This window comes from Oryzias latipes, chromosome 4, assembly GCF_053564925.1.
Source record: "Oryzias latipes strain Hd-rR chromosome 4, Olatipes_Hd-rR_3.1".
Taxonomy (NCBI): Eukaryota; Metazoa; Chordata; class Actinopteri; order Beloniformes; family Adrianichthyidae; genus Oryzias; species Oryzias latipes.
In genome coordinates this window covers 20,930,892-20,956,311 of record NC_136240.1, presented here as the reverse complement: position 1 = coordinate 20,956,311, position 25,420 = coordinate 20,930,892, and the positions used below count along the sequence as shown (strand labels likewise).

Below are 25,420 nucleotides of genomic sequence, written 5' to 3'. Positions count from 1 at the left end.
AGTGCACACAGGAACATTTTTCTATTAAAAGTTTTATAGACAGGCGGGAAGGGGATAAAATATTTTAGAAGGGGGGCAAAGGAAAAAAAGCAAAGTGGAAGGCCAAAACAAGGGACTAGATCAAACATATCAATTTCACACAGCTTTATTATTGTTAATAATAAAAACAGCACTTCTTTTAGCTGAGGTGCTATGAAAATTACTGCTTTTGTTATTTTTGCAATGCCTAAAGAAACTTGTATTGTGATTTCTTAACCTTTGTCAATAATGATGCAAATATTGACTTAAAAATTGGGGAGGCAAAGCTTTTTACTGGTGGGGGCAGCTGCCCCCTCATAGCTCTGCCCCTGACTATAGCCAGCTAAATGACTGACCTATTAATCAGAAAAGTATCTGTCCAATATATTGAATAAGCTGTATTTTTAAGTTACTTTACAAATAATTAGATACTTACATTTTTTTAAATGAATCTTTAATAGAATTAGTCAATTTAATCTTTGACACAAACCAAAAGTAACTTATTTTAACTTATGTCATTTACAACCTGTTGCAAAGTATTTGCTAAAATACAATTTTAATCTAATAATATAGTTTTTTGCAGTAAGAGGAAGGATATGATTTATATTTATGAATAAATCACTGAAATTCCTTATGATTTTTCTATATAGTATGGATATCATTGCTTTTATATACCTGTATACTCTAAGCTTCTTCTAACTTTCTTTCAAAGGGATTTGCAGGAAAATCAAATTAACATGTTTGTTCCTTTTTTTTTTAGCTCCATGTGCTCCAACTAACCTGGTAGTCAAAACTGAATGTGGTGCTAACTTGGCGATTCTCAACTGGACTCCCAGTTTATACGCCATCTCCTACAGAGCTACCTTTACTGGAACCCATAACCACACTGTTTCCTGTTCTACTAATTCAACAACCTGCTCAGTAAAAGTCGACTGTGGACACCAGTACTCAGCAGTTGTGGTTGCTTCCACCGCATCATGCAGCAGCAGTTCTTCACCTTTAACTTTTAACTCAGGTAAGAGTTCAACTTTTGTATTTGCTTTGATCAGAAAAATCACCGACCAGATCGTGGAATGGAAACGTTTTCTTCCTCCAAAACAGCTCCCTGTCTGCCTGACCACCTGCAAGCCGAGCTGAACTGCAGCACCAACAGCTTTTTTGTGCACTGGAGAGGAAGCGTCGGGAATGTTGGTTTGTACACTGCCATCGCCATTGGCAGTGACGGCTCCCGTGTGAGCTGTAATTCCACCAGTCCTGAATGCACCATTCACAACCTGAAGTGTGGCCTCCTGTACAGCATCGTTGTCACCATTTCATCTGTTGACTGTGCCGTCATCCAGGGCTCAGACTACCAGATCTATTCAGGTAAAAGAACATAGTGTGAAGATTTAGCATTATTTAAAAGAGAGAAAATATTGTTTATGGAAAAAAAAGATTTGTACAAGTATTGCTGAGATAATGTAATTCATTACTAAATACTGTTGATAAAAGTTTTCTTTTGCTCCAAATAGACAAATACGTCGGGATTTGAGCCAATAGGAGTTTAATACTATTTTTCTAATATTGTCTCGTAATTTGAGCACAGTTATTAGATATTTGAGGTGTAACAAATATTTGCTGACATTATTATTTCCCTTTCTTAAAAAAACGACCATACTATTTTAAAGGATTTTTTTTTCTTTGGAGTTACTTTTAAATTGTTGTTGGGTAAACACTAAAACTATTGGTTTTTCAACTATAAGAAAGTGAAGAGGAAAAGTCTCGTCTGAGTTTCACTTTGTTAGATATTTACCACTTTGTTTGAGGCAATGTGGTAATATTATAAAGACACTTTTTTCAATTTACTTTTTACATAACTATTTAAAATCTGCTGTCATGTACACTTAAAAAAATTATATTAATAATTCTTTGATTAAAAAAAAATGCTGGAAAAGCAGTTTTTTGTGTAAGAAAATATATAGAATTTGCTTTAAAGTAAAATGGATTGATTATTGTTTTGTGTTAGGAAAATATTAAAAATATAAAACAGTAGAACCACCAAAACTGTCTCATGGCCTTCACTTATTCCTTTTTCCTATGTTTTATCCCCTTTTTTTGCATTTCCAGCTCCTTGTAAACCAGACCAAGTGTCTGTGAGTTTGCAGTGCAGCACTAACGTGGCATTGATCACCTGGGAGCACTCAGGCCCTGACCAGACTCAGGAGGTCACAGCGACAGACAGTAGAGGACTCACAGCTACCTGCTACTCCAGCGGCTCCAACTGCACCTTCAACCAGCTGAGCTGTGGAAAGACGTATGCCATCAGTGTGGTAGGCCGCACCAACTCATGCAGCAGTGAGCCGGCTGTCGCCCAGGTGCTCCAAACAGGTACTCACACCTAGCAGGCTGAATTTCTCTTTGCATCTAAAAGTACAAATACCCTTTCCAATTACAGTTGGTGAGTTTATGTTAAAAAATGTCCTGAATATCACCATGTAATGTAAATAGCTGGCATGCAGATTAGTATCAAAAACTTGTAACAGACCTTCAAGAAGTATACAGTATCTAGAAATGTACACAAACCAACATGTATTTGGCAAAAAAGTGTCATTAGGTATTTCTTTTATCCTAATTTTTCTATACAATGTAAGCAATGGGTCAAATATCCCTATCCTAACAGTTTCCGCTTAACTTGTCTTAAAAACAAAACTAAAATAACTTAAAAATACTTTTGCTGTGAATCGTCTGCAGTATTCGGCTGATTTATTTAAAAATGTCAATTTCAAAATTAAAAAAAACACTGCATTGATCATCAAAGTTTTTAGCAGGCAGTTTACGGAGATTCTAGTCATTCCAGTCTTAGGTCTTTATGGAAAATAGTAAAAAAAAAACTAGCTTCTGTGTTTCTGCTGGAGAATTATTTACAAACAAATGTATCACTACTCATTTGCTTTCAGCTACAGAATATTTTTGAGATATACACTTCAAATCCAAAACTCAAATAAAGTATTACGAACTACTGGAACTAAAACAAACTACCGGTATTAGAAAAGCAAATCTAGTTAGCGGCTCTCTTATTAATTTGTTGTAAAAAGTATAAAATACAGTTATTACAACTGTCAGACAAAACCTGCAGATATTTGTTGAGCATCTGATCTTAACAAGTCTGTCTGAGGACAATGCTGATTCAGGATCATGATGTGCAGAGTGTCTGGAAGTTTAATCAGGATCCAGTAACCCCAATGCATTTTTCTGCTATATCAATCGTCTTTGCCTTCTTACAGTCTGGACTCTCTTCTTTCTTTCTTGTGAAAAAATATTTGCTGGTATGGTCTAATATATACCAAAAGCTATATTTTAGTATCAATTCAACATTATTCCTCTTTGTCTTGCAGTGCTAAGGAGCAGCACCACATTAGCGCGTGTGCCTTTTACACCTGTTTTATAAAGTTTCTAACAGTTAGAAAAAAAATATATATATATGTACGTGTGTGTGTGTGTGCAGGAGATCTTTCAAAGTAACCATCATTATTCTTTTTTTGTCACTCACCAGCCCCGTGCGTTCCCACCCACGTCGTAGCAATCGTAAACTGTGATGTCAATATTACCATGGTTACGTGGGATTCAGCGCTTGGGGCCACATCATACACCGTCTATGCCCGGGGTAGCCTTGGCCACACTTCTAAATGCAACAGCACCAGCAGTAGCACTGAGTGCAACTTCTTTGACCTGGGGTGTGGGCAGGATTACAACATAACCGTGGTGGCCTTTCATGACACCTGTTCCAGTTTGGTTAGTGAGACCATCACTGTGACCACAGGTAAAAAACAGAACCACACAAAAATAAACACTGCACCAATGACATCACCATAGGGTTAAAACAATGGCCTAAAAAAGAGTCATATGCTTGCTGGGCAACATTTGGAAGAGTTTGATGTAAAAATAAAAGCAAATCCACAAATGTTAAACATTAACTTTGGGAAAACGTTTGTATTCATGCTTGAAATTAAATTATCTGTCAGTATTTTTTTGCGTCACAGAAAAAGTACATCTTTGTTGATGTTAGACATTGAGCTTTATGCTCACTTTTATGGAAATGTTCATTAGTTATGACATAAACAGCATTTAATTAGAACTTTAAAGAAAGCTATACCTAAAATTAATTCATTTTTCTCTTTACTATCCAGGTCCTTGTCCTTATAGTGGTTTGAAGGCCACACTAGACTGTAACACAAACACGGTTGAGGTTTCTTGGACTCCTGGCAGAGGGATCCTTTATTATGATGCCAAAGCTAAACCATTTAACAGTGTTCAAACACAGGGGTGCTCAAACAATGGTTCTTCGTGTAACATTAGCTCTTTGCAATGTGGAGAAACATACAGCGTTAGTGTCACCGGACAGGGAGAAAATTGTCCCAGCCCTTCAAACTTTTGGCGCAGAATTATAACAGGTATGTTCCTTTTTATTTTTGGTCTGGTTTTACATTGTTTGATGATGTTAGTAAGTGATCTGCCTAACGTTTCTCCTGCTCTTCTCCAGCTCCGTGTCCTCCCACCAACATGAGGATAGACTCTTCCTGTGAATCCAACAACATCACCGTTTCATGGGAGGCTTCGCAAGGATCAGTCTCCTACATGGCAGTGGCAGAAAACACAAAAGGCGACCAGTGGTCCTGTAACACCAGCAGTACCACCTGCCAAATACCTGATCTGCTGTGTGGCCAGGAGTACAAGGTCTTTGTTGCTGGTATAGATGAGAACTGCTTCGGAGCCAGGAGTGGCATGAAAACTATTCACACAGGTACATTTATTAATTTGAGCCATATTTGCTTACATATTAAGTTTAGTTTGAGTAGAAGCTCAATTACAAATAACCATAAAAAAATTCTGGTCTAGCACACTGTATTTCTCTTAGAAGCTACTATACTCTCCTGGACGTGCTTAAATTAAGAATTCAATGGCAAGAACAAACTGCACAACCAATGCATATGAATCAAAGCTTTAATCAGTTACAGTTGAAGTTTAGATGCTCACACTGATTTAAAGAATCTATTTTATACACGTGCAGATTTTTTGCACATGGTTTTGACTTTTCTACTTCTAATTATTATGTGATGTCCATTCCTTTGCACTTTAAAAAATATGCAATTTAAAATGCAATTTGGGGCATTTTTCTGTAAGTTCAAATTTGCAATTACCTGGTTCAATCTAGCTAAAGTCAGTACTTATTGAAATATTTTATTCCTGCAATACACAATTCAAACAGCTGTCAATTTTTCTAGGTTTTAACAAATACAATTTATAGTATGTTGTTTTTTTTTCTTTTTTACAACAGGCTCATTCCTACCTTTTTTCTGCAGTATTGATCGTGTTTGACTAGAAAAACACTGAAACTAAGCTGTCAAGTATCAATTTAGGATCTTATCTTCAATGTACCTTATCTTATCTTCTTCTAATTACTTTCTTTGTTCTCACCAGCACCATGTGTGCCAGAGAACATCCAGGACCATCTCGATTGTCCGTCTGGTGTTCTCAACCTAACCTGGCAGTCAACAGGTCACTTTTTGCAGTTCCATGCCTCTTTAAGGAGCAAGACAGGTCACATCACTGGCTGCACAACAGCTAAACCTTACTGTGTAGTGCACAACATGAATTGTGACATGACCTATGAGGTGACAGTAAGAGCCCAAGATAAGGCCTGCAACAGTTCCCTGAGCCCAGTAAAAACAGTCATTGCAGGTGAATGACATTTATTTTACCAAAAATAGGAAAGAGATATGTTTTACTTTTCATTTCAATTTTTATTTTCTATCTTTTCTCCTAGCTCCCTGCCCACTCTCCTCCTTCCTTCCTGTAATAAATTGTGCCACGGGAGTTGCATCTATCACCTGGAACACCAGCATCACAGGATTGGTGCACTCTGTGACTGCAGTTGATGCTGCAGGTCAAAAGCATAACTGCAGTGGCACAGACACAGGATGCAATCTCAGCTCACTGAAGTGTGGGACAGAGTACAACGTTACCATAACACCATCCAGGAATGAATGTGTGGGCAAAAGCAGTCCTACAGAGATGATTAAAACTGGTAAAGACACTAATATTTATCTTTTGTTAAAGAGTAAATTTATTTTTGACTGTCTGTTTGTCTGACTACTATATATTTTAGATATTATTTTTTTCTCATTACATTACAATTCAAGCTAAAACTGTTTAACAACAATTTTTATTTACTGTTTTAAATATTTGTATTTCTATTTGTGCATCATTAATCCAGTACTGTCTAAATGTTACATTTCCTGCATGCACCAAGTTAGGTAAGATTACAGATTGATGAAGCTAGAAATCCCAAAAATGGATTAGGTACTAAAAACTATAAAATGAGCATAAAACATGTCAAAACCAGAAAATCTAATGGAATGGTCAAATTCTTTTTTTTCCCCTTTATTTTTTGCCCATAGTTCCCTGCGTTCCTTATCTGTCGGATGTTGAGATCGACTGCCTTGCAAACTCAGCCTGGGTGATGTTTAACAGCTCTGATGGAGCTGAAGACTATATCGTCATGGCTACGGACAGTTTGGGCGCCGTCCAGACATTTGACTGTAACTCCAGGACAGATGGGACGTGTTCTCTCCCACCACTGCCGTGCAGCCAAAATCTCACTTTTACCCTGATGGCACAAGACCAGCAGTGCACAAGTTCACCCAGTAACATTGTAGTCACTGAGACTGGTAAATTAAACTTAACAGCAAAAGTGTCATTAAAAAAACTTTGATTTCAAAATGGAAAAAAAAGATGTCTTTAAATCTAAATCCCAAACTTTGTTTCTCATCACTCAGCTCCCTGTCCCCCTGATAATATAAAGGAGTTAGTAAACTGCGAGAATGGAACCATGACCATCACCTGGTCAGCTGTTCCTGGTGCAGTTACATACACGGCCATGATAGAAGAGATAAATGGAGGCAAACCCAGCTGCTGCACCACATCGAAAAGTGGCTGTGAAATTTCCGGTCTGCCTTGTGGAGAAATGTACATCCTGCATGTCACAGCTGAAGGGAGAATGTGCAACAGCTCAGAGAGTCAAGGACTCATCACCAGAACAGGTACACATGCCTCTTCATCCATATTTCTACCAGAACAAAAGTATTCAAAGAGAAAAATGCTACTTTAAGTTGAAAAAGAAAAGAAAAGCCAACATGTTCCCTTCCTTTTAGTGCCATGTGTTCCTGAAAGGCTGGAAGCTAATCTGAGGTGCAGCAACAATGTGGCCTCCATGTCTTGGGGCTTCAGCAATGGGGGACAGCTTTACACAGTGACAGCAGTGGGCACAGATGGCCACGTTGACCAATGCAGATCTCCTGACAGCAAGTGTGATCTGTTGAATCTCCACTGTGGAGAGCATTATACAGCCACTGTGACTGCTGAGGACATAGAGTGCAAGAGCAAACCAAGTGAGAGAGTGACCATCAAGACTGGTAAGATCCTTAACAAATAAAGCAGAATAAAAAACAGATCTAAAGATCCATGATTTAAAATGATTGTGAAATATTGACTCCAAAGTTTTACTTTAATTGTTTAAAAGACAGTTGGTCAACAAACAATATTTATTCTGCTGTAACTTAGTCAGACAGCTTCAGAAAAAAATGTGCATATAGCACATTCCAAAATGTTCTTGTGTTTTTAATTGGGATTTTGCTACACTAGACCCTCTCTCTTCATTGACGGCATACATGTAGGCATCGTTTTAACTCTTCTCTCTGTCTCTTATTCATAGTGCCATGTACTCCTGCAAACATCTCCTCTGTGATGGACTGTGAAGCCAATGCATTGATTGTTTCCTGGTCTGAGAGCCCTGGAGCTGATTCCTACATCGCCTCATTGCGGGACAGCAACAATCAGATCACTTCCTGTCAGGGCACAACAACAGGCTCTTGTAATGTCACAGGACTTGGCTGTAGTCAAATTTATCAAGCCTCTGTGGTCTCCTCTGATGGATACTGCAGCAGTCCCCCCTCTGTTGTGGTTGAGACACCCTCAGGTAGGGCTTGGCACCAAGACCCATTTCTTTTTTAAACATTTTCGTTTTCTTTGAAACCAAACATGCCCTTGGTATGAGTATGCAAAGCTGCATACTATGCAGTGGTTGTCATGTAATATTTTTTAATTAATTGCCTTTTAGCACCCTGTAAACCAAGATACATCAAAGCAATGATGGACTGTTACACAAGGACGGCTGAGGTTTCTTGGTATCCAAGTATTGGAGCTTTGTCATACGAGGTCTTGGCCATGTCTGCGTCTGGAAGCAGTGCAGTTTGTGAGACCAACATGACCACCTGCACACTAGAAGGGCTGCTTTGTGGTCACAGCTACTCTGTGTCTGTCAAAGCTATTGGAGACTCCTGCAACAGCATCGCTGACACGAGTGGACTACTGGTCACAGGTGAGTCCAGTAAAGACCTGAATATCTCTGCACAAAAGTTAAATTAATTCAGTTCTGATTCCCAAATGTATATTTCTATTTTATTCAATATCAATTTATTTTTAAATTTCAATTCAAACTGAATTTTATTTTGTTGTGAAAACAATTTTTCACTAAACTGGTGACAGAAACTGAAAAATGATGGAAATTTTAATAATTAAATAAAACAGTTTACATTTAAACCTAACAAAAGCATTTTTTTTGCCAAATCAAACCAAGAATTACTTCAAAGGAAAATTTGTTAATGGGTTCAATTAATTAATATTGATTTTTTTAAGTGAATTTTAATTTGATATTGATGGTGCTGATTGATGTTGATACACCAATGTCAATAAAGTAATGTCCACAGTCTCTTTGAAATAGATAAGACAAAATAATACAAGTACCAACTTTATTTAAACATTTCTGTATAAATCCAGCAAAGTACACAGCAATGTGTGCAGTCAACAAAATAACTAAAGATCACATTGAAACAATAACGTAACAATTTGTTTGTGATACAAGATTCATATTTTTTTCCAAAATAAAAAAACCATTTGCAGTTTTGAAATGACTCCATAGAAAAAAATACTCTTAATCTTGTCAATACAACAGTGCTTTAAAGCTGCTGAAAGTATGTTATTCACACACTTGTCTGTCCTCTCCCTCAGAGCCTTGCATCCCTGATCACATCACCGCTCAGTACAGCCTGACGATTGGTCAGGTGCAGTGGGATTTGGCCAGTGGAGCTGTAAACTACACAGTCATTGGTGAAACAGACCAAGGACTTGTAGTCTCTTGCACTACCAGCGACACCTATTGTGCATTGTACAACATGGGCTGTGGACAAATCTACAACATCACAGTTGGAGCGCACAATGAAGCGTGCAGCGATGTGTCTGTCTCTACTGTAGCAGCTACCATTATGACAGGTGGGTAAACAGCTGTGAGAAGGTGAACCCTGACTCACAGGGTTCATTTAAAGCAAAAATAAAGAAAAGCATTAACATAACTGGTCAGTTTTAACTGGTCATTGCTTTTTCTTGATTTTTGTTTTGGAATCCTACACTCAAAAATAGATTTAGGGCTTTTTCCTGTACGTGCTCCATCTGCATTTAAGTTTCTTCTTTCAGAACCGTGTCCACCCAATAATGTGCAGACAAGCGTGGACTGTCGAACAAACCAGGGAACCGTGTCATGGGAGACCAGCTTTGGTGCCATAGGCTACGAGGCTCAGCTCTCTGGACGTGACGGACACTCACTGACCTGCCTTACCAACGACACTTTCTGCAGTGTAGAAAACCTCCACTGTGGAGTCATCTATTACACTACTGTCATTGCCATCGGGGAGACACTCAACAGCAGCATGTCTACCACTGTCTTGCTGATTTCAGGTGCTGTTCCCTAACACGTGTTCATTTTTATTTAGAAAGATCTAATTTTTTCTTGCCCTTTCTTGAAAAAATTCAAGTCTCACTTGACACATCTGGTATTTTTTAATGCCCTTTAACAAATCAGTTGACAATCAAGAAGTTATGCATCCTAAAAACAGCCCATTCCGCAATCTTTTTCAGTCATCTGTCTACCACAAAATTCTTGCATAATCATTTGTGACACGGCTGCTCAGTTGTTTTGTATACACATCACAAAGTTATGGGTTTCTTTTTCACTGTTGTAGGTGTAAAACACTTTGAATGAGATAAAGATTTGGTGGTAGTAATCTCTTTTTGTCTTGTAGGTCCATGCACAGCTGGAAACGTGGCAGCTAGCCTCGACTGCTACAACAACACAGCTGAGGTCTCCTGGAGCCCTGCCATCGGGGCCAGCTCTTACATTGTGACTGCAGTGGCAACAGATGGCTTTGTGGCTTCCTGTGTGACCAATGAGTTCCACTGTAACCTGACAGAGCTGCAGTGTGGTCAGGTGTACAACGTAACTCTCACAACCGTCAGCGAGCAATGTCAGATTGAGTCATATGCCAATGTTTCCTTCGACTCACGTGAGTCAAACAGTATTTTATTTCACCATACCTAGAGTTAAAATGTTTTGAGACGTGAACATGATACGGATAGTGGATGAGGAAAGTGAGACGGACAGAAATGAGGGATAACCAAGGATAGTACACTGATTAACTAATGAGTGAATGGATGAGAAGGGAGCAAAGATAAGAGTATTAGAAATACTTAAGAATTTGGGAGGATAAAGTTTTAATAGTCTAGTCTTGTGATAGAAGACAGTCCATGCTTAGATAACGTATAGTTCATCTTCTGAACTTTCAATTATAAGAGAAAGTAGTGCATCATTTCAAGATGGTATTTTTTCAAGTAGTACCGTTTTTTTTTTTTTAACACATTGTAAAGGTCCCTGTGTACCCTTGCGGGTCGAAGCAAATATGCAGTGTGGCACGAAAACAGCCAACCTTACCTGGGAGGAAAGTGACGGAGTGGAGCTCTACTTGGCCACAGCTACCAGCAGAACGGGGACGACGGTGCACTGCAAATCCACCAAACCCACCTGCCACTTCTCTGGCTTGAAATGTGGTGAAATATATGAGTTCTCTGTGACTGCCTACAGCAACATGTGCTTCAGTGGAAACAGCAGCACAGTGGAAACTCAGACAGGTAGGCATGCTGCCAATGACTGATCTACTCAATAAATATACATCAGAATATTTGTTTTGTTTTTTGGTGTGAGCACGCACAGGTGAGCGTGTGTTGTATAGCTGAGCTGTCTAGAGCAATCCAGCTTTACTGACATAAGCAACATCATACATTTCTGCTACTTACTGTCAAATATTAATTTTAATAAGTTGTTAAAATGTTTAATTTTTTTTCTAAAACTAGGAAATAAATTTGGACTTTTTATCTCTTTCCAGAACCCTGCCAGCCAACTGGCCTGACAGTCAGTGGATCGTGCAACAATGAAACGGTTGTCTTGAACTGGTCTGAAGCTGAAGGGGCAATAGCTTACGTGGTGACCGCCATTGGAAATTTGGGCTATGTCGAGTCTTTAAAAACCAACGATACAACCATAGATGTCGATCTGGCCTGTGGACAAATCTTTACTTTCACCATAACGGCTCTGGATAACTCAGGATGTGATGGGACTGTAAGCGCACCTGAACAATTCAAGACGGGTATGTTTTGCCTCACACCTTGCTCTCTGTGATGAGTTGAGCCTTAGTATTCCCTTGTTCTCCTCAGGTCCTTGCATCCCTGAGTATGTGCATAGCTTCACACACTGTGAGGACAGCCTGGGCTCAGTCAGCTGGGTCATGGGTGCTCAAGCAGACTCCTACTTGGCCATTGCAATGGGGGAGGATGGCCACACTCATCATTGCACCACAAACACCACTACGTGCACATGGACTGACCTTCACTGTGGTGAAGTGTACATTGTAAACATCATAGCTCTTGACTACAAGTGCACCAGCTTGCCGAGCAACAGCACCACAATTAAGATGGGTGAGCAAGTTTATTGATATAAAAAAAAAAAAAAAAAAAAAAAAACGTACAAGCACTTTTTATGACAAACAATAAAGTAAAGATTGATTAATAGTAATGATGAACTTTTGACCTCTTTCCAGCCCCATGTATTCCCCAGAATTTGGAATACTCTTTTAACTGCACCACTAAGGTGACCACTTTTTTATTTCTTAAGGTTTTAAAGAGTATTCACTGATTTTAGAACTCAAATGACTGATAGGTAATTGTTTTTATAAGGTTGGCTCGCTGACATGGAACGAAAGCAAAGCTGCTGAGTTCTACATCGCAACAGCAGAGACCAACAGTGACCACAAAATCCAGCTCAGCACAAATGAAACCTGGACATTCATCTCAGAGTTTCTCTGTGGTCATGAGTACTTCCTGTCGGTGCAGGCTGCAGACTCAGAATGCACAAGTCGTCCCAGTCCAGCATCAAAGCTCACGTCAGGTAGATGCTTATTTCACACCACAAAATATTTGATTACAAGATATCCATACTTCATAGCACAAAGGCATTTTGTGGAAACAGGTGTTTTTGTAATTTAAAAAAAAGGTGATTTGATATATATATATATTACAAAATATAATGATATTTGGTCCACAATTTGAACAACTTTAAATCATAAGGATACTAAGTCTAAAACCTCTGAGAATTGCACAAATAAAAAACATTTTTTTCTTTTTTTTGACAAAGTAAACATTTCTAAAAGGATACTTGCTCCATGCAATTGTCCCCCCCCCCTTACTTTTTGTATTCTACCTTCTCCCAGAGCCTTGTCCGCCCACCAGTGTCTCCAGTCACATGAACTGTATTTCTGACATTGCTATGGTGTCATGGAGCGGCTCAGCCGGTGCAGAGTTCTACACCACCACTGTAAAAACAAAGGACGGCGAGTCAAAGAGCTGCTGGTCTGACAGCGAGAAGTGCAGTATGCCTCACGTGCCCTGTGGGCAGAACTACACCGTGACAGTCATTGCCTCAAACAAGATATGTGACTCTGATCCCAGTGTAGCTGACACACTGCAGTCGGGTAATAATAAAGATTTATTTATCTCTTATACAAATGCAGAGAAAAAGTTTTTTGACTATTTTGATTGCATATTCTATATCCTTTTCTTTAAAGATTATTTTTCAATAATAGTATATTATACTAATTAAAATAAATGTCTGAATGTACTTGTGAATATTCACTTTTCAAACTTCTTGTTTCTTTGTTTTTTCCAGTTCCTTGTGTCCCTGCTGATGTGGAAGTAAAGGTTAACTGCTCCACAAGTCAGGCTGTTGTGTCCTGGAGTGCCAGCACTGGCGCTTTGTCCTACAAAGTGGTCGCTGAAAACACCCAGAACGATAGGACCTTCTGTGAGACAGCAGAACTAACATGCACTCTGACCAACCTCACCTGCGGATACCTATACTCTGTCCAGGTTGTGGCAGAGGGTGAAACCTGCTCAAGTCTGCCCAGCCAAGACGTAGAGTTTAGTCCAGGTAGAACAAAAGGATACACTTCAGTTTTGAAATAATTGGGTGAACTACTGCTCTTAACGGTTGCCAGATTTAGTGTAAGCAATGTATGTTTTCTTTTTTACCTCAAAGTTCCTTGTACACCCAAGATGGGCTCCGTAATTCTGGACTGCTACACCAACTCTGCTCTCTTGGACTGGGTGTATGCAGAAGGTGCTTTGTACTACACCGCAACGGCTCAGTCTTCGAGCGACCATGTTTCCACCTGTTACTCTAACTTCACCAACTGTGAGCTGCAGAACCTGCAATGTGGCCAAGTATATAACGTGGTCACACTAGCCTCCAATGATCAGTGCAACAGTCCGCCCAGCACGTCTTTGCAGGTTGAATCAGGTAAACACAAAGATTAATAAAACAGAAATGTTGAAGCTTTGGAGTAATTATAAACTGCACTGTAGAGGATAATGTTTTTAATCTGCAAAAACATTTAATTGCCAGAAAACAATGCAAAAGTTTCAACTTCAGTGTTCTGCTCTATTATTCCTCTATTTTACCAACAATGCATCTCTTCAAAATTCTTTGTTTCTACCACATCCACGAGGATTTCATTGAATTTTGGATTGATTTCAGTGAAATTCCCTTAGCTGTACCTACTTCATCTAGTTCAGGTGAGAAACGGACAAATGCTCTACACTGACCCCTTCTGTTGTTGTCTTTCTTTAGTCCCCTGTCCTCCTGAGGATGTTGTTCCAGTGCTGGACTGTTCCAGCAACACGGCTTATGTGGAGTGGCGAGCCAGCACTGGCGCTGAGTCTTACATTGTTCAAGCCTTCGGTGTGGAAGAACATCAAACTGGCTGTGAGAGCAGCTCACAGTTCTGCGTTCTCGCAGACCTCATGTGTGGGTTCACTTACAACATCAGCGTGATTGCTATCAACAGTGTGTGCAATGTGTCCCAGAGTGATGTGGAACAGCTGCAGGCAGGTAAGAATCAGGAACATTCTAAGCTAACTCATCAAATAACAATTTTCTTTTATTGAAAATGTGTACACGATTGCTTGATATTAACCTTAGACCTGGTGTGTTTGTTCCTGTGTTTTCTTGTAGCGCCATGCATGCCAGAGCAGGTGGAGGCTCGGGTGGATTGTAAGTCTGGTGGAGTGATGGTTTCTTGGGAGCCGAGTAAAGGAGCTTTGTCGTACACAACCGTTGCCCAAGGAAGCGCTGGATACAATTCCACATGCAGCAACACTGAGACAACTTGTCTACTGGATGATTTGTTGTGTGGCCTGAACTACACAATAACTGTCATTGCTTCAGATGATGTGTGTAACAGCACTGAAAGCTCGGTGGTGGAGATCGGCACTGGTAAATTTAAGTCTCCTCTATGCAAGATGCGAAAACATGATTCATCTCTTGAGAACATATTTACTAATATCTTTATACAAATCTTTCCATGCAGTACCATGTATCCCACAGCATGTAACTGCAGAAATGGTGTGCAGTAATGACACAGGCGTGGTGTCGTGGGAAGAAGGGGAAGGGGTGACCTCCTACAAGGTGCAGGCTTATGGACCCGATGGGCACAGAACTGAGTGCCACAGCAGTGAAAGCAGCTGTGAGCTGCCGAACATGCACTGTGGCCAGCTTTACAACCTGACAGTCACAGCTCAGGACGGACGCTGTGATAACAGCAATGCTTTCCTGAACCTCATGTCAGGTAAATGTCAGCAATCCACATAATCCACTACAGGTTTAGACTATGACCATCATCATATGCTCACCTTTAACTAGCATAACATGCATGATTAAATTAAATGATGCAACTGTTTATTTACAATGTTTCTTCACAGTGCCTTGTAGACCAACCAACACCAAAGCTTTGCTACACTGCCACTCAAATTCAGCTGCAGTAACATGGGAGAAAGCCAGCGGGGCTCTCGCCTATGTAGCCATAGGTGTCACAGCAGATGGAAGTCACTGGACTGAGTGTAACAACACTGAGACTTACTGCGATCTGAGAGACTTGCAATGTGGACAAACCTATAATGTGAGCGTGTTTGGGCAGGATGAGTCCTGCTCCAGCACAGACAGTGACACGGCTTATGTGCAAACAGGTACTGTAAACATATCTGGGGCAAAACCAAACTCACCATTAAGTCTAGTGTGGTTTTAATTTGTAATAGTGGATTCCCTGAACAGCTTCATCTCTGTTTTACCCCTCAGCTCCCTGTCCACCCCAGAATGTAGTTGTTGATGCACAGTGTGCCAAAGGAGAAATGGTTGTGTCCTGGTCCCCCAATGCAGACGCTCAATACTTCCATGTAGCTGCTGTGAGCAACACAGGGGCAAGGCTTTACTGTAACTCCAGTGGCACCACCTGCACCCTTAGCAATCTCCCTTGCGGACAACACTACAACGTCACTATGCTGTCAGTTCGAGATACCTGTGAGAGTAAATCAAGCCCCATGTTGCACACTTCTTCAGGTAAACAATGGAAAAACACTATGTTCAAATGACTCACTAGAGAAGTATGGAATGGGTTCATCTTTTCTTTATGATGGATCTTGTTTTTGTAAAATTGAAGTAACCCAAGCTTGAATATAAAGTAGAGCCAGTTTGATTTTTAAGCTCGAGTTAGCAGCCTGGGTGTTTAAAAGTTGAGATTATCTAGAAAAAAATGTTTAAAAATTGCAAGTTTACATTTCAATTGTTGAACAAGTAAAGATTGTTTTGTTTTCTTCCATTTAAGCATTTCCCCGCCTTTTTTCTTTTTAGTTAAAAGACTGAAGGGACTTTAAACTCCCACCTCATTTTCTTGTCTTTTTCCCTCAAAAGCTCCATGTGTGCCCATGAAACCTGAAGGGCGGCTGGACTGTGTTTCAAATTCTGTCTGGGTGAGCTGGAATCCTTCTCAAGGTGCAGCCAGCTACTTTGTGCATGCAGAAGCGGCCGATGGGCACAACTCCAACTGCACAACCACCTCCTCAACCTGCAGTGTCCAAGATCTGAAGTGTGGGACCCAGTACACCTTTAATGTTATTGCTCTAAACCAACACTGCAGGAGCAATCACAGCACTACTTTCCAGATTGAGACAGGTATTCAGTTTGAAGCAAATAAAATGGAGAAGAAAATTACTGTAAGATCATTTCAAGGAGCTTTTTATGTCTATTTTCAGGTCCTTGTGCTCTGGAGTCTGTCAAAGCAACAACGGAATGCAACAATGACACCATATTGGTTGAATGGGAGAAAACACCAGGCACTCCTGTCTATGTAGTTACAGCAGAAGCTGATGATAATACCTTCCTTTCCTGTAACACCTCATCAGTTTCGTGCGTCCTTCAGGATGTTCGCTGTGGCACTTATTACAGAATTATTGTATCAACCTCCTCTGATAAGTGCAGCAGCCTCAGGAGTCCTCCAAAGAAGGTTGAAACAGGTAAAAAAAAAAAAAAAAAAACGATTGAACTCTCGGGTAAACAACAACACAAATATTTTTAAGGATTTTCAAGATTTGTGCTTATTCTTTAGCACCGTGTGCCCCTCGCAATGTGTCTGTGGTACCATTGTGTGAGACAAGTGGAGCTGCTGTGTCATGGAAAAAATCCATGGTGGCCGAATCCTACCAGCTGATAGCCACAGGACTAGATGGACATGTTGCCAAATGCAACACCTCAGTGAACAACTGCTCTCTGGATGGTCTTCACTGTGGTCAAACGTACAGCTTGAGCATCACTGCCAAGGGAGCCACATGCAGAAGCCTCCCAAGCCTGTCCTCCTTCAAAACAGGTAAAGGCAACCACAACCGGTTGGAGTTTATTACACTTTACGTGGATGTATTCCACCTTGAAAGACCGGTAGATTGTTCCCATTTTCTTCAACGCATCTTTGACTCTCTCTCCTAACCAGTGCCTTGTCCTCCCGTCAATCTCACTGTGGACATTGACTGCCAGACAAACTCTGGCAAACTGTCATGGAACAGCACAGAGCGAGCAGTGGAGTATATCAGCCACGCCACTTCCATGAATGGAAAAACTCTGTTCTGTGGCAGCGGTTCCACTTCCTGCACATTTAAAAACCTGGAGTGTGGTGATGTTTACAACTTCACCGTCAAATCCTTTGATGGCTTCTGCAACAGCTCCTCTAGCCCGACCGTGCAGGCAGGAGCAGGTAATTAATAAAGTGTCAAAAAAATGACACATGCTTATCGACTTAAGATAATGTAAGGTTTAAAAAGATCAATTAGGAGTGTAATGAATTGTTTTTCTTTTTCAGTTCCGTGCCCGCCACCTTATTTGAGAGTCCGTATGCAAAGGATAAAGAAAATGGACTGGGCAATGATATCATGGGATAGAGTCAACTGTTCAAATGTGGAGTACTTGGCAAAAATAACTAGTAAAATTGGAAACAGCCCACAAACTCTGATGAATGTCGCTTCTTACTGGTGGGAAAGGCCGTACTTTGAGCTGCCAATGCCCTGCAGCACAACTTTAAGTATAACAGTACAGTCCAAAAACTCTGCTGGAGTTGGAAGGCCGTCCAGTATTTATTCTGGAATAACAGGTACAAATTGAAGATTTTTATTTTCTGTTAGTTGTCATTGTAATGCTTGGCAAATATTTCTAGCAAAAGTCAAATCCTGGAGCCTTAGATTTTTGTTGTAATATATTGAAACGGTTACATTTATCATACTTAAATGCTCATAACTCCACAGTTTTTTTTAAAAGAAAATTCTGTTTGTGCAGCTCCGTGCGCTCCCCAGATGGTGCAATATACTGGTAACATGCAGTCAGTTGTGCTTTCCTGGAACGCATCAGTGTTTGCCACAAACTATATGGTCTACAACAAATCTGGTGGAAACCGTTCAGTCCTCTGCAACACTACCAAGCTCTCCTGCCAGATTACCAACTTTGATCCCAGTTTCACTGAAGTGACTGCCGTCAATGAAGTGGGGGAGAGCATTCCCAGCCAAAATATTACAGGTAAGATGCAGCAACTATCATCTGGACAAAAAATAAAAATTTGACTTTCTTGTGTCATTTTTTTACTCATCTATTCAATTCTAAGAATTTTGGAAAGCGGTGCATGAAGACATTCAGACACATCTTCTTTTTTCAGTGACTTGATAACTAAAAAATAGGAGAAAATGCTGCACACACCTCCATTTAAACACATGTATTCCCCATAACATTCCTCCTGCTTAGTCTTTGTTATTAACCGTAGAGATACTAAGTAAACAAAAACTAAATTTAAATTGTTAATTTGGTGGGAAGGAGCTGTAAAGGCAAATTGTTTCAGTCAAAGCTGAAATTACCGGTAAGTCACAATTTATTATCTTTCTCAGGTTTAGTAGGAGGGCGAAAAAGAAGAGACGTGCAGGACGATCAGGTGTCCTCAGATCTAGGGGAAAGTAAGTATTATTGATTGTATAAATAAGGTGTAATTCCATTTATTTTTTCTAATCTATCTTTATCCAATGTGTAAGACTTGGAGGTGCCAGAAGTACTGTCAGTAACAGGAAGCAAAGGTTCCCTGCACGTGAAATGGAGGAAAGTGAAGAACGCAACAGAGTACACAGTCGTGACTGAGGAAGAGCAAGGCGAGGAGCTGGGGGGTCAGCCTCCAAGAGTGGAAACTGTGGAAGGAGACCATTACGAAGAGACTGGCCTCAAGGCATCAACCACCTACTGTGTCAGGGTGGCAGCCAGGAACGCTGTCACCCAAAGCAGCTACTCCAGCCCAAAGTGCAGAAACACCGGATCCTCGTTATAAATCATCCTCAGGATTGGTTTAAACCGACACTGGAACAAGCAAAACATCATAATTTGGGTCATTTCTGATACATTTAACACTCTAAGGTCTTTGTAAGGCTAAATGTAAAACAAACAAAAAAAAGGTAATCACAGCCGTGCAATTCTTTGGCATGACTCCTGCATATCCCAAAGAAACTAGAATCAAACCTAAAATTTAGATTAGAATATTAATGAATTTAAGCTTTTATAGTGTAACTAATTGTAGCAGTTCAACAAAGTCTTGCTAAAATGGTATTTATCTAAAGTAACTTTGTGCTGAAAGAGAATTTTAGACTCAATGAATGATTGTTAAAAGAAATGTAGCATAAACAAATGAAATTATAATTTATCAAGCAATGTTTTCAATGTGCATTATATTTTCCCTACAATGATGACTTCTCTTTTTGTGAACATTCAAAGATTAAAATAAAATAATAAAAAAATGCTGTTGCCGCGAATGCTTTGAGTTAAATTTGTGCTGAGATGACCATCCTTCACTTGTGTCTGTGTATATATGTATGTCTAATGGGTAAAAGACACAGGGCTACATCTCATTCTTGACATTTCAGGGGATTTCTATTGCAAAGATTGCAGTTCCCAATCTTAAAGTTTTCTAGATCTTGTTCGTTTGAGCTGATAATTTTCTGAGGCCTTCTTAAGTCCATCCTCCATCTAGGACAGGGGTCGGCAACCCATGGCTCCGGAGCCACATGTGGCTCTTTCATCCATCTGATGTGGCTCCCTGTGACTTTGGAAAATAATGAGTATTTTGTATTAATTAAATTTTATTTTAGTTTTTTCATTTTTCATGGCATTTCAAAGTCACTGCTGGCGCCGCACGAAGCGCGTGCCACGTAAAAAACAGCTTCGTAATGAGCTCGTATTTATCGGACAAGAACTGCAGAGCTGATAGCAGGACGACACACGCGGGGCGGAGTGATCATCTGCCGGGAATTTGACGTGCCGCGGGGCAGAGAGCAACTCGCTGATGACAGAGAGTTTGCGCCAGTGTTGCCAGATAGAGTCATAGTTTTCCAGCCCAAAAGTCATCTGAAAACTGCAAGACCCAGCCAAAAACCGCCCAACATAACTTTTGTTGATGTTTTTTTTCCGCACTGGACTGATTTAACAAAATAAAAGATTTTTCTAAATAAAAGATAGTTCAGACTAATAATAAAATGTGTACACTATTGAATATTTCTTCAGCGGAGCGCCTTCTTCCATTCATTTGCTTAACCCGCTCTATCCCCGCTATAACCTGCGTCCGGCTCTTTTATCCTTGTGCTTCGCTGGAGGCCCCAACTATCGTATTTTGCGCTCTCTGTGTAGGACACACTGAGGAGCGCGCGGGAAACCAACTCTCAGCTGCAGAGGATGTGAACAGGTGAACAGGTAGAGAGGAAAAGCAGGTAAAGAGGCGGAGGAGGGGCTTTGGCTTCAAACTCTGTCAGAGAGATTGAAACACGGGCGTCAGATTGAGATGCAGCTTTCCCTGCGGGAGTTGAAGCAGAGACTTTCTCTGGGATGATTTTATGAATTCAAACATGGAAACATGATTACCAAGTAGAACTCTTCAAAATAATAAACCTGATCTCTCCACATTCTCAGTGTCTACCATGCATTGATAAACACATCGCTCCATGCAGCGATCAGACCAGGACCAGTAGCTCCTCCCACACGCGGCCGCGATATCATCCTTTAAAGAACATAATGTGCATTTGCAGCGACGTATGCTTCAGACGATGTCCGATTGGCCAATCTACATGTCAATCAAGTCCCGTACTTCTCAGTGAGGATTTTGATTGGCTGGTGGATTTTAAAGAAGTACTTTTATTTATTTTTTTAAATCTTTTCTGGCCCGCGATCTACACTCATGTCATTGAAGATCGACCGGTCGATCGACGTAATGAGCACCTTTGATATAATATATACATGCATAATATATATAATGATGTCAAAACGGGTTGTGGCTCCGGGTGCTTTCTTTTTTATTAGGGGCGGTCCCAAATGGCTCTTTGAGTAAAAAAGGTTGCCGACCCCTGATCTAGGATGTCAGAAAATCTGCAGTTAGCTCCTCCCAACAAGTCAAAAATTCACAGCCTACACTTACACATCTTTGACTTTTTCAGCAGACCGGCCCCACAAGATTGGTGGATGAAGGAGTTCATTGCAACAACAAGGTTTTAGCAGATACTAAAAGGCTATGGTGGGACTTGTGTTCCTACCTGGTCAGAGCTGTTCATTTCCTCCATAGGCCTACGTGTACTTTGCTAATAAAGTTTTGTAGTCCAAAACCAGTCTAGATGATGGTGCTCAGACTGACTTCTCCAAGATCCTTCCATCACAGGAAAAAGAAGACACTGTTCCTGAACCACCAGATGCAACCTCATGAGGACTTTCTGAAGACATTTTCTTGGATGTTGTTACCCCATCCTGGTTTTAAATGCTGAAAATATAAAGAAAATAAAAATAAAGAATACACTGTGATGTAATAAGCCTGATTTATACTATTCCAATCATTTCACATTTGCTGTGTATCCCACAAAAACAGACAAAATACTTTAAATAGCTCATTGTCTACAAAATGCTTTTTCTCTGAAAAATGGTATGGTCCTGCTTCCAACACAACGCAGTGGTTAATCAAATTGACTAATATTAATAACTAGCTACCTCTAAACATTTTTGGAAACATGATATACGTATCATATAATACAAGGGAAAATTTCAGAAAATATTTTACCAGACATCACCGTTTTTAAATCATTAAATCAACGCATTTAAAGTGACCACCACAACTGTAGCGCCCTCTGGCGTTCGGAGGGCCAACGGACAGCTCTGAAAGATGGAGCCGCTGTTCAGCCCTGCGCTACACATTCAAAGACACCAATTTGTTGTTGATTTTGTGAGGGGCAAAAAACCCAAGAAGGTACGAATTTAACGCACTTTTTTTTTCAACAATAAGACTCCAAAGACAATGTCTGCTCATGTTGTTTAGTAACGCAGAGGCTAATCACTTTAGCTAATTTTACTCGAAAGTCTACCTGTGAAGTTCAAGAAGTTAGCATAGAATAGTCATTGCCTTTTTTCTTTAAAAAAAAAGATATAAATTATTAGACAGTATAAATACTTTTAAAGGAGAACAGCTTTCTAGTTAAACAGGGCAATGCTCCTGTGATTGAGCTGGCTTCTTCATTTCCTCACTGTAAAGCCATAAGTCTCTTATAGTTACAGTCACGTTTTCATGCCTGTTCACATTGTGTGTGGGGTCATCAGGTGTTTGTGTAAATAGAGTGGAAGGGGAGGGCAAAAGGATGAGTGTTTTTATTTTTTTTACTTTGTTGGTCTTTTTTTTTTAACTGTAAAGCATTTTGAGCTGCTTGGCATGAACAATGCTTTATCACAAATAAAGCTGGATTTGATTTGATTTGATTACCTTTTTCCATTGTCCTTTAGGTGGTAGATCTGGGTTGTGGAGAATGCAAGCTGCTCAAGAAGCTCAGGTTTCACCACGAAATCGAGATGTTGGTAGGAGTGGACATCAACGAAGCCAAAATCAAGAGATACATGTATGTAAAAAAAAAAAAGCATTGTTCCATCATTGTCCACTTTTTGTCCAATCTATAAGTGAAATTGTCAAGAAGTACAGTACATATTGCTTTTTCATTTTTTGTTTGGTTTCCATGCTGCTTTGTTGTTACAATAACCTGTTGGATATCGTTCTCCGTTTCTTCAGGCATGGATTAGCTCCCATATCGACTGACTACCTGCAGCCCAGCTTCGATTGGCTGAGCATAGAGGTATACAAGGGTTCAGTCACTCAAAGAGACGCCCGCTTCAAAGGGTTTGATCTGGCAACTGCTATAGAGATGTAAGGGACTTTTTAACTCATGAGCACTGATCCATATATATATAAATAAATATATAGCATATAAATATTCCATTCCATTATATGTCATTGTGATTCCTTTTCCTGACTGTATGTAGCATTGAACACCTCACTCCCGCGGATGTGGAGCACTTCTCTGCTGTAGTTTTTGGTTACATGAGGCCCGGGGCAGTTGTGATCAGCACCCCAAACTCAGACTTCAACCCCCTTCTGCCTGGACTGTCAGGCTTCAGGGACAGAGATCACAAGTTTGAGTGGAGCAGAGCAGAGTTTAGATCCTGGTACAGTATCGTCACGTTCTTTACATCCTAAAACGGCGGACTGCTTGGTGATCCTGCATCCTTCCTCAGGGCTCTGAGGGTGTGTTCAGAGTACGGATATGAAGTGGAGTTCACTGGTGTTGGTGAAGCTCTGCACGGCCACCATGACAGCGTTGGCTTCTGCTCTCAGATCGGTGTGTTTTACCGGCTCACGGCTAGCTATCCCCCCAACACGTTAGGTGATGACGAGGATGTTTTTTCATACACACTGGTGAGTGTACCTATAGATCTTTGCTTCTTGAGTGAGAAAGTGACCTCGCCTCTTTAATGCCACAATTTCTTTCCACTCTTTTATTTGATGTAATCTTATGTAAAATGTTCAAGAGATTCTTAGTGGGCTATTTTTCAACACTTACATTTAGAGAGTATCTGTTGAAAATCATGTCTTTTAGGATGTGACAAGAGAACAGTTTACTGTAAGTGTCATCCTATTGGTTTCTCTTTTTTGGGGTGTGGTGGGAGGTTAGATCTTTGGTTCTATTCTGTCCATAGAAATGTAAGCACTGGACATGATCTCTGAGATTTGAGGTTCTGAAGTGGGACGGAAAATTTTCAAAAATGATCAATCGGGTGGACCAGAGTAAAGCTTAATCTACCCCCCACCAAAATACACAGCCTTAAAGAGCCACTCAGATCCATGTAGGTCTTCAATTTCCCCATCCGAGCTGATATCAGGCTGAAAACTGCATAGCTCTGATATTTCTCGCCGTCTGTGTTGCACCGGTAATGTTGGCTTGGGAATGTGAGGGGCTGTAAGCTAGTGGGAGTGAGTGTAAACAAAGTAATCATGGGAAATCAGCAGCGGGTCGCTAACGTGCCAGAGGCGAATTTCTAATTCAACACAGGTTTTTTTGATTTTGGCTAAAAACGACATAATCTTAGTTAAGACCACTGGGAACGATTTGACTTTAGATTTAGAAATAAAGTTGGAGTGGGAGAATCGCATCTTTCTCGTCACTTTGCCGTTCCAGATTTTGACACCTGGCTTTGCGTCTTTCAGCTGTACCACATTAACTACCCCAGCCTGCGTGATAACAACACCCTCCGGAGAGTCCTTGTGAGTGAAGTGCTGTACCAGGCAGAACAGCTGAAGGTTAGATGGATAGAGGAGAACTCTGGGGGGAGATGTCTTTGTCTGACCTGTGGAAGAATGAAGGAATTGCAGATAGAACCGCATACAGAGGTGGAAGAAAAGCAAGAAGGTTTGCTTTAATCAACCACAGGCCAACTTGTGTTTGATGATTAGTTTTTAAGTGGAGTGGTTTTTAGGAGCAGGGGCAGAGGAGGACCAAGTTCTACAAACAAGCAGGCCAAACCAACAGGATCCATTGAACAGGTACGTTTCCTCAAGGATGATGAGGAGGCTGCTACACACCATGATGTCAGGTTGGACTGTGAATTCCATCAGTTGTCATGTTTTTACCTTCTTGTAGTTTCTGATTCTATCAGCTCTTGTGTCTCCTGGCAGATATGTGACTGTACCTTTGTCTGCACTGTGGCTCAACTGTCCCAAAATCAAAAAACTGAGTGGAAGTCTGGTTAATCTGAGACATCTTCTGATGGATGAGCCTGAAGTCAGACTGAGTGAAGATGGCAGAACCGTGCTTGTAAAGTATCAGGAAGAAGGTACTCTCTCATCAAATCTGTTTTCATCAAACGTGATTATCAAAGTGGTCAATCTGTCGCCTTTTTTCCCTGTCTGCAAGAATCATTTGAATACGTAAGTGATTCTTTTTGCATGTCTTTGATTTTTACAGATCAGGAAGGAGATTTAGATTTTCCTTCGGAGGACGACGGGTTCACAGAAGTCAGTTGTTGCTCTAACAGTTTTGAGCAAGAGGAGGATTGGGAGGCAAATGTTTAATCTGGAGCTTTGTTGACAGGATTTCTGTTGAAGTTGACACCAGTATCAGTTTGTTCTTTCAATTTGTTTCAGTTAAATGTCATCAAAGTAAATCTGACTTGAACAAAAAGGGTTTCGGTTGTTATTGTTGCACATTATGGGTCTGCTTTCAGAGAATC

General features: G+C 40.4%; 2 protein-coding genes and 1 long non-coding RNA gene across 4 annotated transcripts in view; 2 read left to right on the top strand and 1 right to left on the bottom strand.

The window, feature by feature from the left end:
• fndc7b (fibronectin type III domain containing 7b) overlaps positions 1–19,172 on the top strand; it is a 33,976-nt gene extending 14,804 nt beyond the window's left edge. The window contains exons 23-59 of the mRNA XM_078946065.1: positions 779–1,033; positions 1,120–1,383; positions 2,125–2,385; positions 3,551–3,817; positions 4,185–4,448; positions 4,538–4,798; positions 5,476–5,736; positions 5,822–6,082; positions 6,456–6,725; positions 6,834–7,097; positions 7,209–7,469; positions 7,769–8,032; positions 8,174–8,434; positions 9,124–9,384; positions 9,586–9,846; positions 10,191–10,451; positions 10,813–11,073; positions 11,328–11,588; positions 11,656–11,916; positions 12,039–12,088; positions 12,175–12,385; positions 12,708–12,968; positions 13,163–13,423; positions 13,532–13,792; positions 14,123–14,383; positions 14,507–14,767; positions 14,862–15,119; positions 15,253–15,516; positions 15,626–15,886; positions 16,238–16,498; positions 16,579–16,839; positions 16,932–17,189; positions 17,310–17,570; positions 17,676–17,963; positions 18,146–18,382; positions 18,745–18,810; positions 18,886–19,172. Of these exons, the coding sequence (XP_078802191.1) occupies positions 779–1,033; positions 1,120–1,383; positions 2,125–2,385; positions 3,551–3,817; positions 4,185–4,448; positions 4,538–4,798; positions 5,476–5,736; positions 5,822–6,082; positions 6,456–6,725; positions 6,834–7,097; positions 7,209–7,469; positions 7,769–8,032; positions 8,174–8,434; positions 9,124–9,384; positions 9,586–9,846; positions 10,191–10,451; positions 10,813–11,073; positions 11,328–11,588; positions 11,656–11,916; positions 12,039–12,088; positions 12,175–12,385; positions 12,708–12,968; positions 13,163–13,423; positions 13,532–13,792; positions 14,123–14,383; positions 14,507–14,767; positions 14,862–15,119; positions 15,253–15,516; positions 15,626–15,886; positions 16,238–16,498; positions 16,579–16,839; positions 16,932–17,189; positions 17,310–17,570; positions 17,676–17,963; positions 18,146–18,382; positions 18,745–18,810; positions 18,886–19,172 (9,248 nt within the window). The remainder of the gene's footprint in view (positions 1–778; positions 1,034–1,119; positions 1,384–2,124; positions 2,386–3,550; positions 3,818–4,184; positions 4,449–4,537; positions 4,799–5,475; positions 5,737–5,821; positions 6,083–6,455; positions 6,726–6,833; positions 7,098–7,208; positions 7,470–7,768; positions 8,033–8,173; positions 8,435–9,123; positions 9,385–9,585; positions 9,847–10,190; positions 10,452–10,812; positions 11,074–11,327; positions 11,589–11,655; positions 11,917–12,038; positions 12,089–12,174; positions 12,386–12,707; positions 12,969–13,162; positions 13,424–13,531; positions 13,793–14,122; positions 14,384–14,506; positions 14,768–14,861; positions 15,120–15,252; positions 15,517–15,625; positions 15,887–16,237; positions 16,499–16,578; positions 16,840–16,931; positions 17,190–17,309; positions 17,571–17,675; positions 17,964–18,145; positions 18,383–18,744; positions 18,811–18,885) is intronic.
• Positions 1,242–21,556, bottom strand: LOC144991897 (uncharacterized). Its single transcript, XR_013655561.1, has 4 exons — positions 21,418–21,556; positions 19,089–19,201; positions 2,189–2,299; positions 1,242–1,375 (listed from the first exon to the last, which is right to left on the bottom strand). It is a non-coding gene; the product is annotated as an uncharacterized LOC144991897 (long non-coding RNA).
• A 405-nt stretch (positions 21,557–21,961) lies between these two features.
• Positions 21,962–25,371, top strand: henmt1 (HEN methyltransferase 1). 2 transcript variants are annotated; one of them, XM_020702518.3, is made up of 9 exons: positions 21,962–22,118; positions 22,646–22,758; positions 22,926–23,060; positions 23,177–23,359; positions 23,429–23,609; positions 24,399–24,600; positions 24,674–24,734; positions 24,867–25,024; positions 25,156–25,371. In XM_020702518.3, exons 1-9 carry the CDS (start codon positions 22,035–22,037, stop codon positions 25,260–25,262), a joined length of 1,224 nt encoding a protein of 407 aa, XP_020558177.2. In that variant the 5' UTR covers positions 21,962–22,034; the 3' UTR covers positions 25,263–25,371. The 2 variants fall into 2 exon arrangements, with proteins under 2 accessions (XP_020558177.2, XP_004068095.2); XM_004068047.5 differs by having other exon boundaries at positions 24,668–24,734.
• Positions 25,372–25,420: the final 49 nt, after the last annotated feature.

Excerpts from the sequence above, each read along its gene's own strand:
- henmt1 (XM_004068047.5), top strand. The coding sequence starts at position 22,035 with ATGGAGCCGCTGTTCAGCCCTGCGCTACACATTCAAAGACACCAATTT. Across the intron at positions 23,610-24,398 it reads ATGTTTTTTCATACACACTG|CTGTACCACATTAACTACCC; the intron begins GTGAGTGTACCT and ends TGCGTCTTTCAG. Across the intron at positions 24,735-24,866 it reads CAACAGGATCCATTGAACAG|ATATGTGACTGTACCTTTGT; the intron begins GTACGTTTCCTC and ends GTCTCCTGGCAG.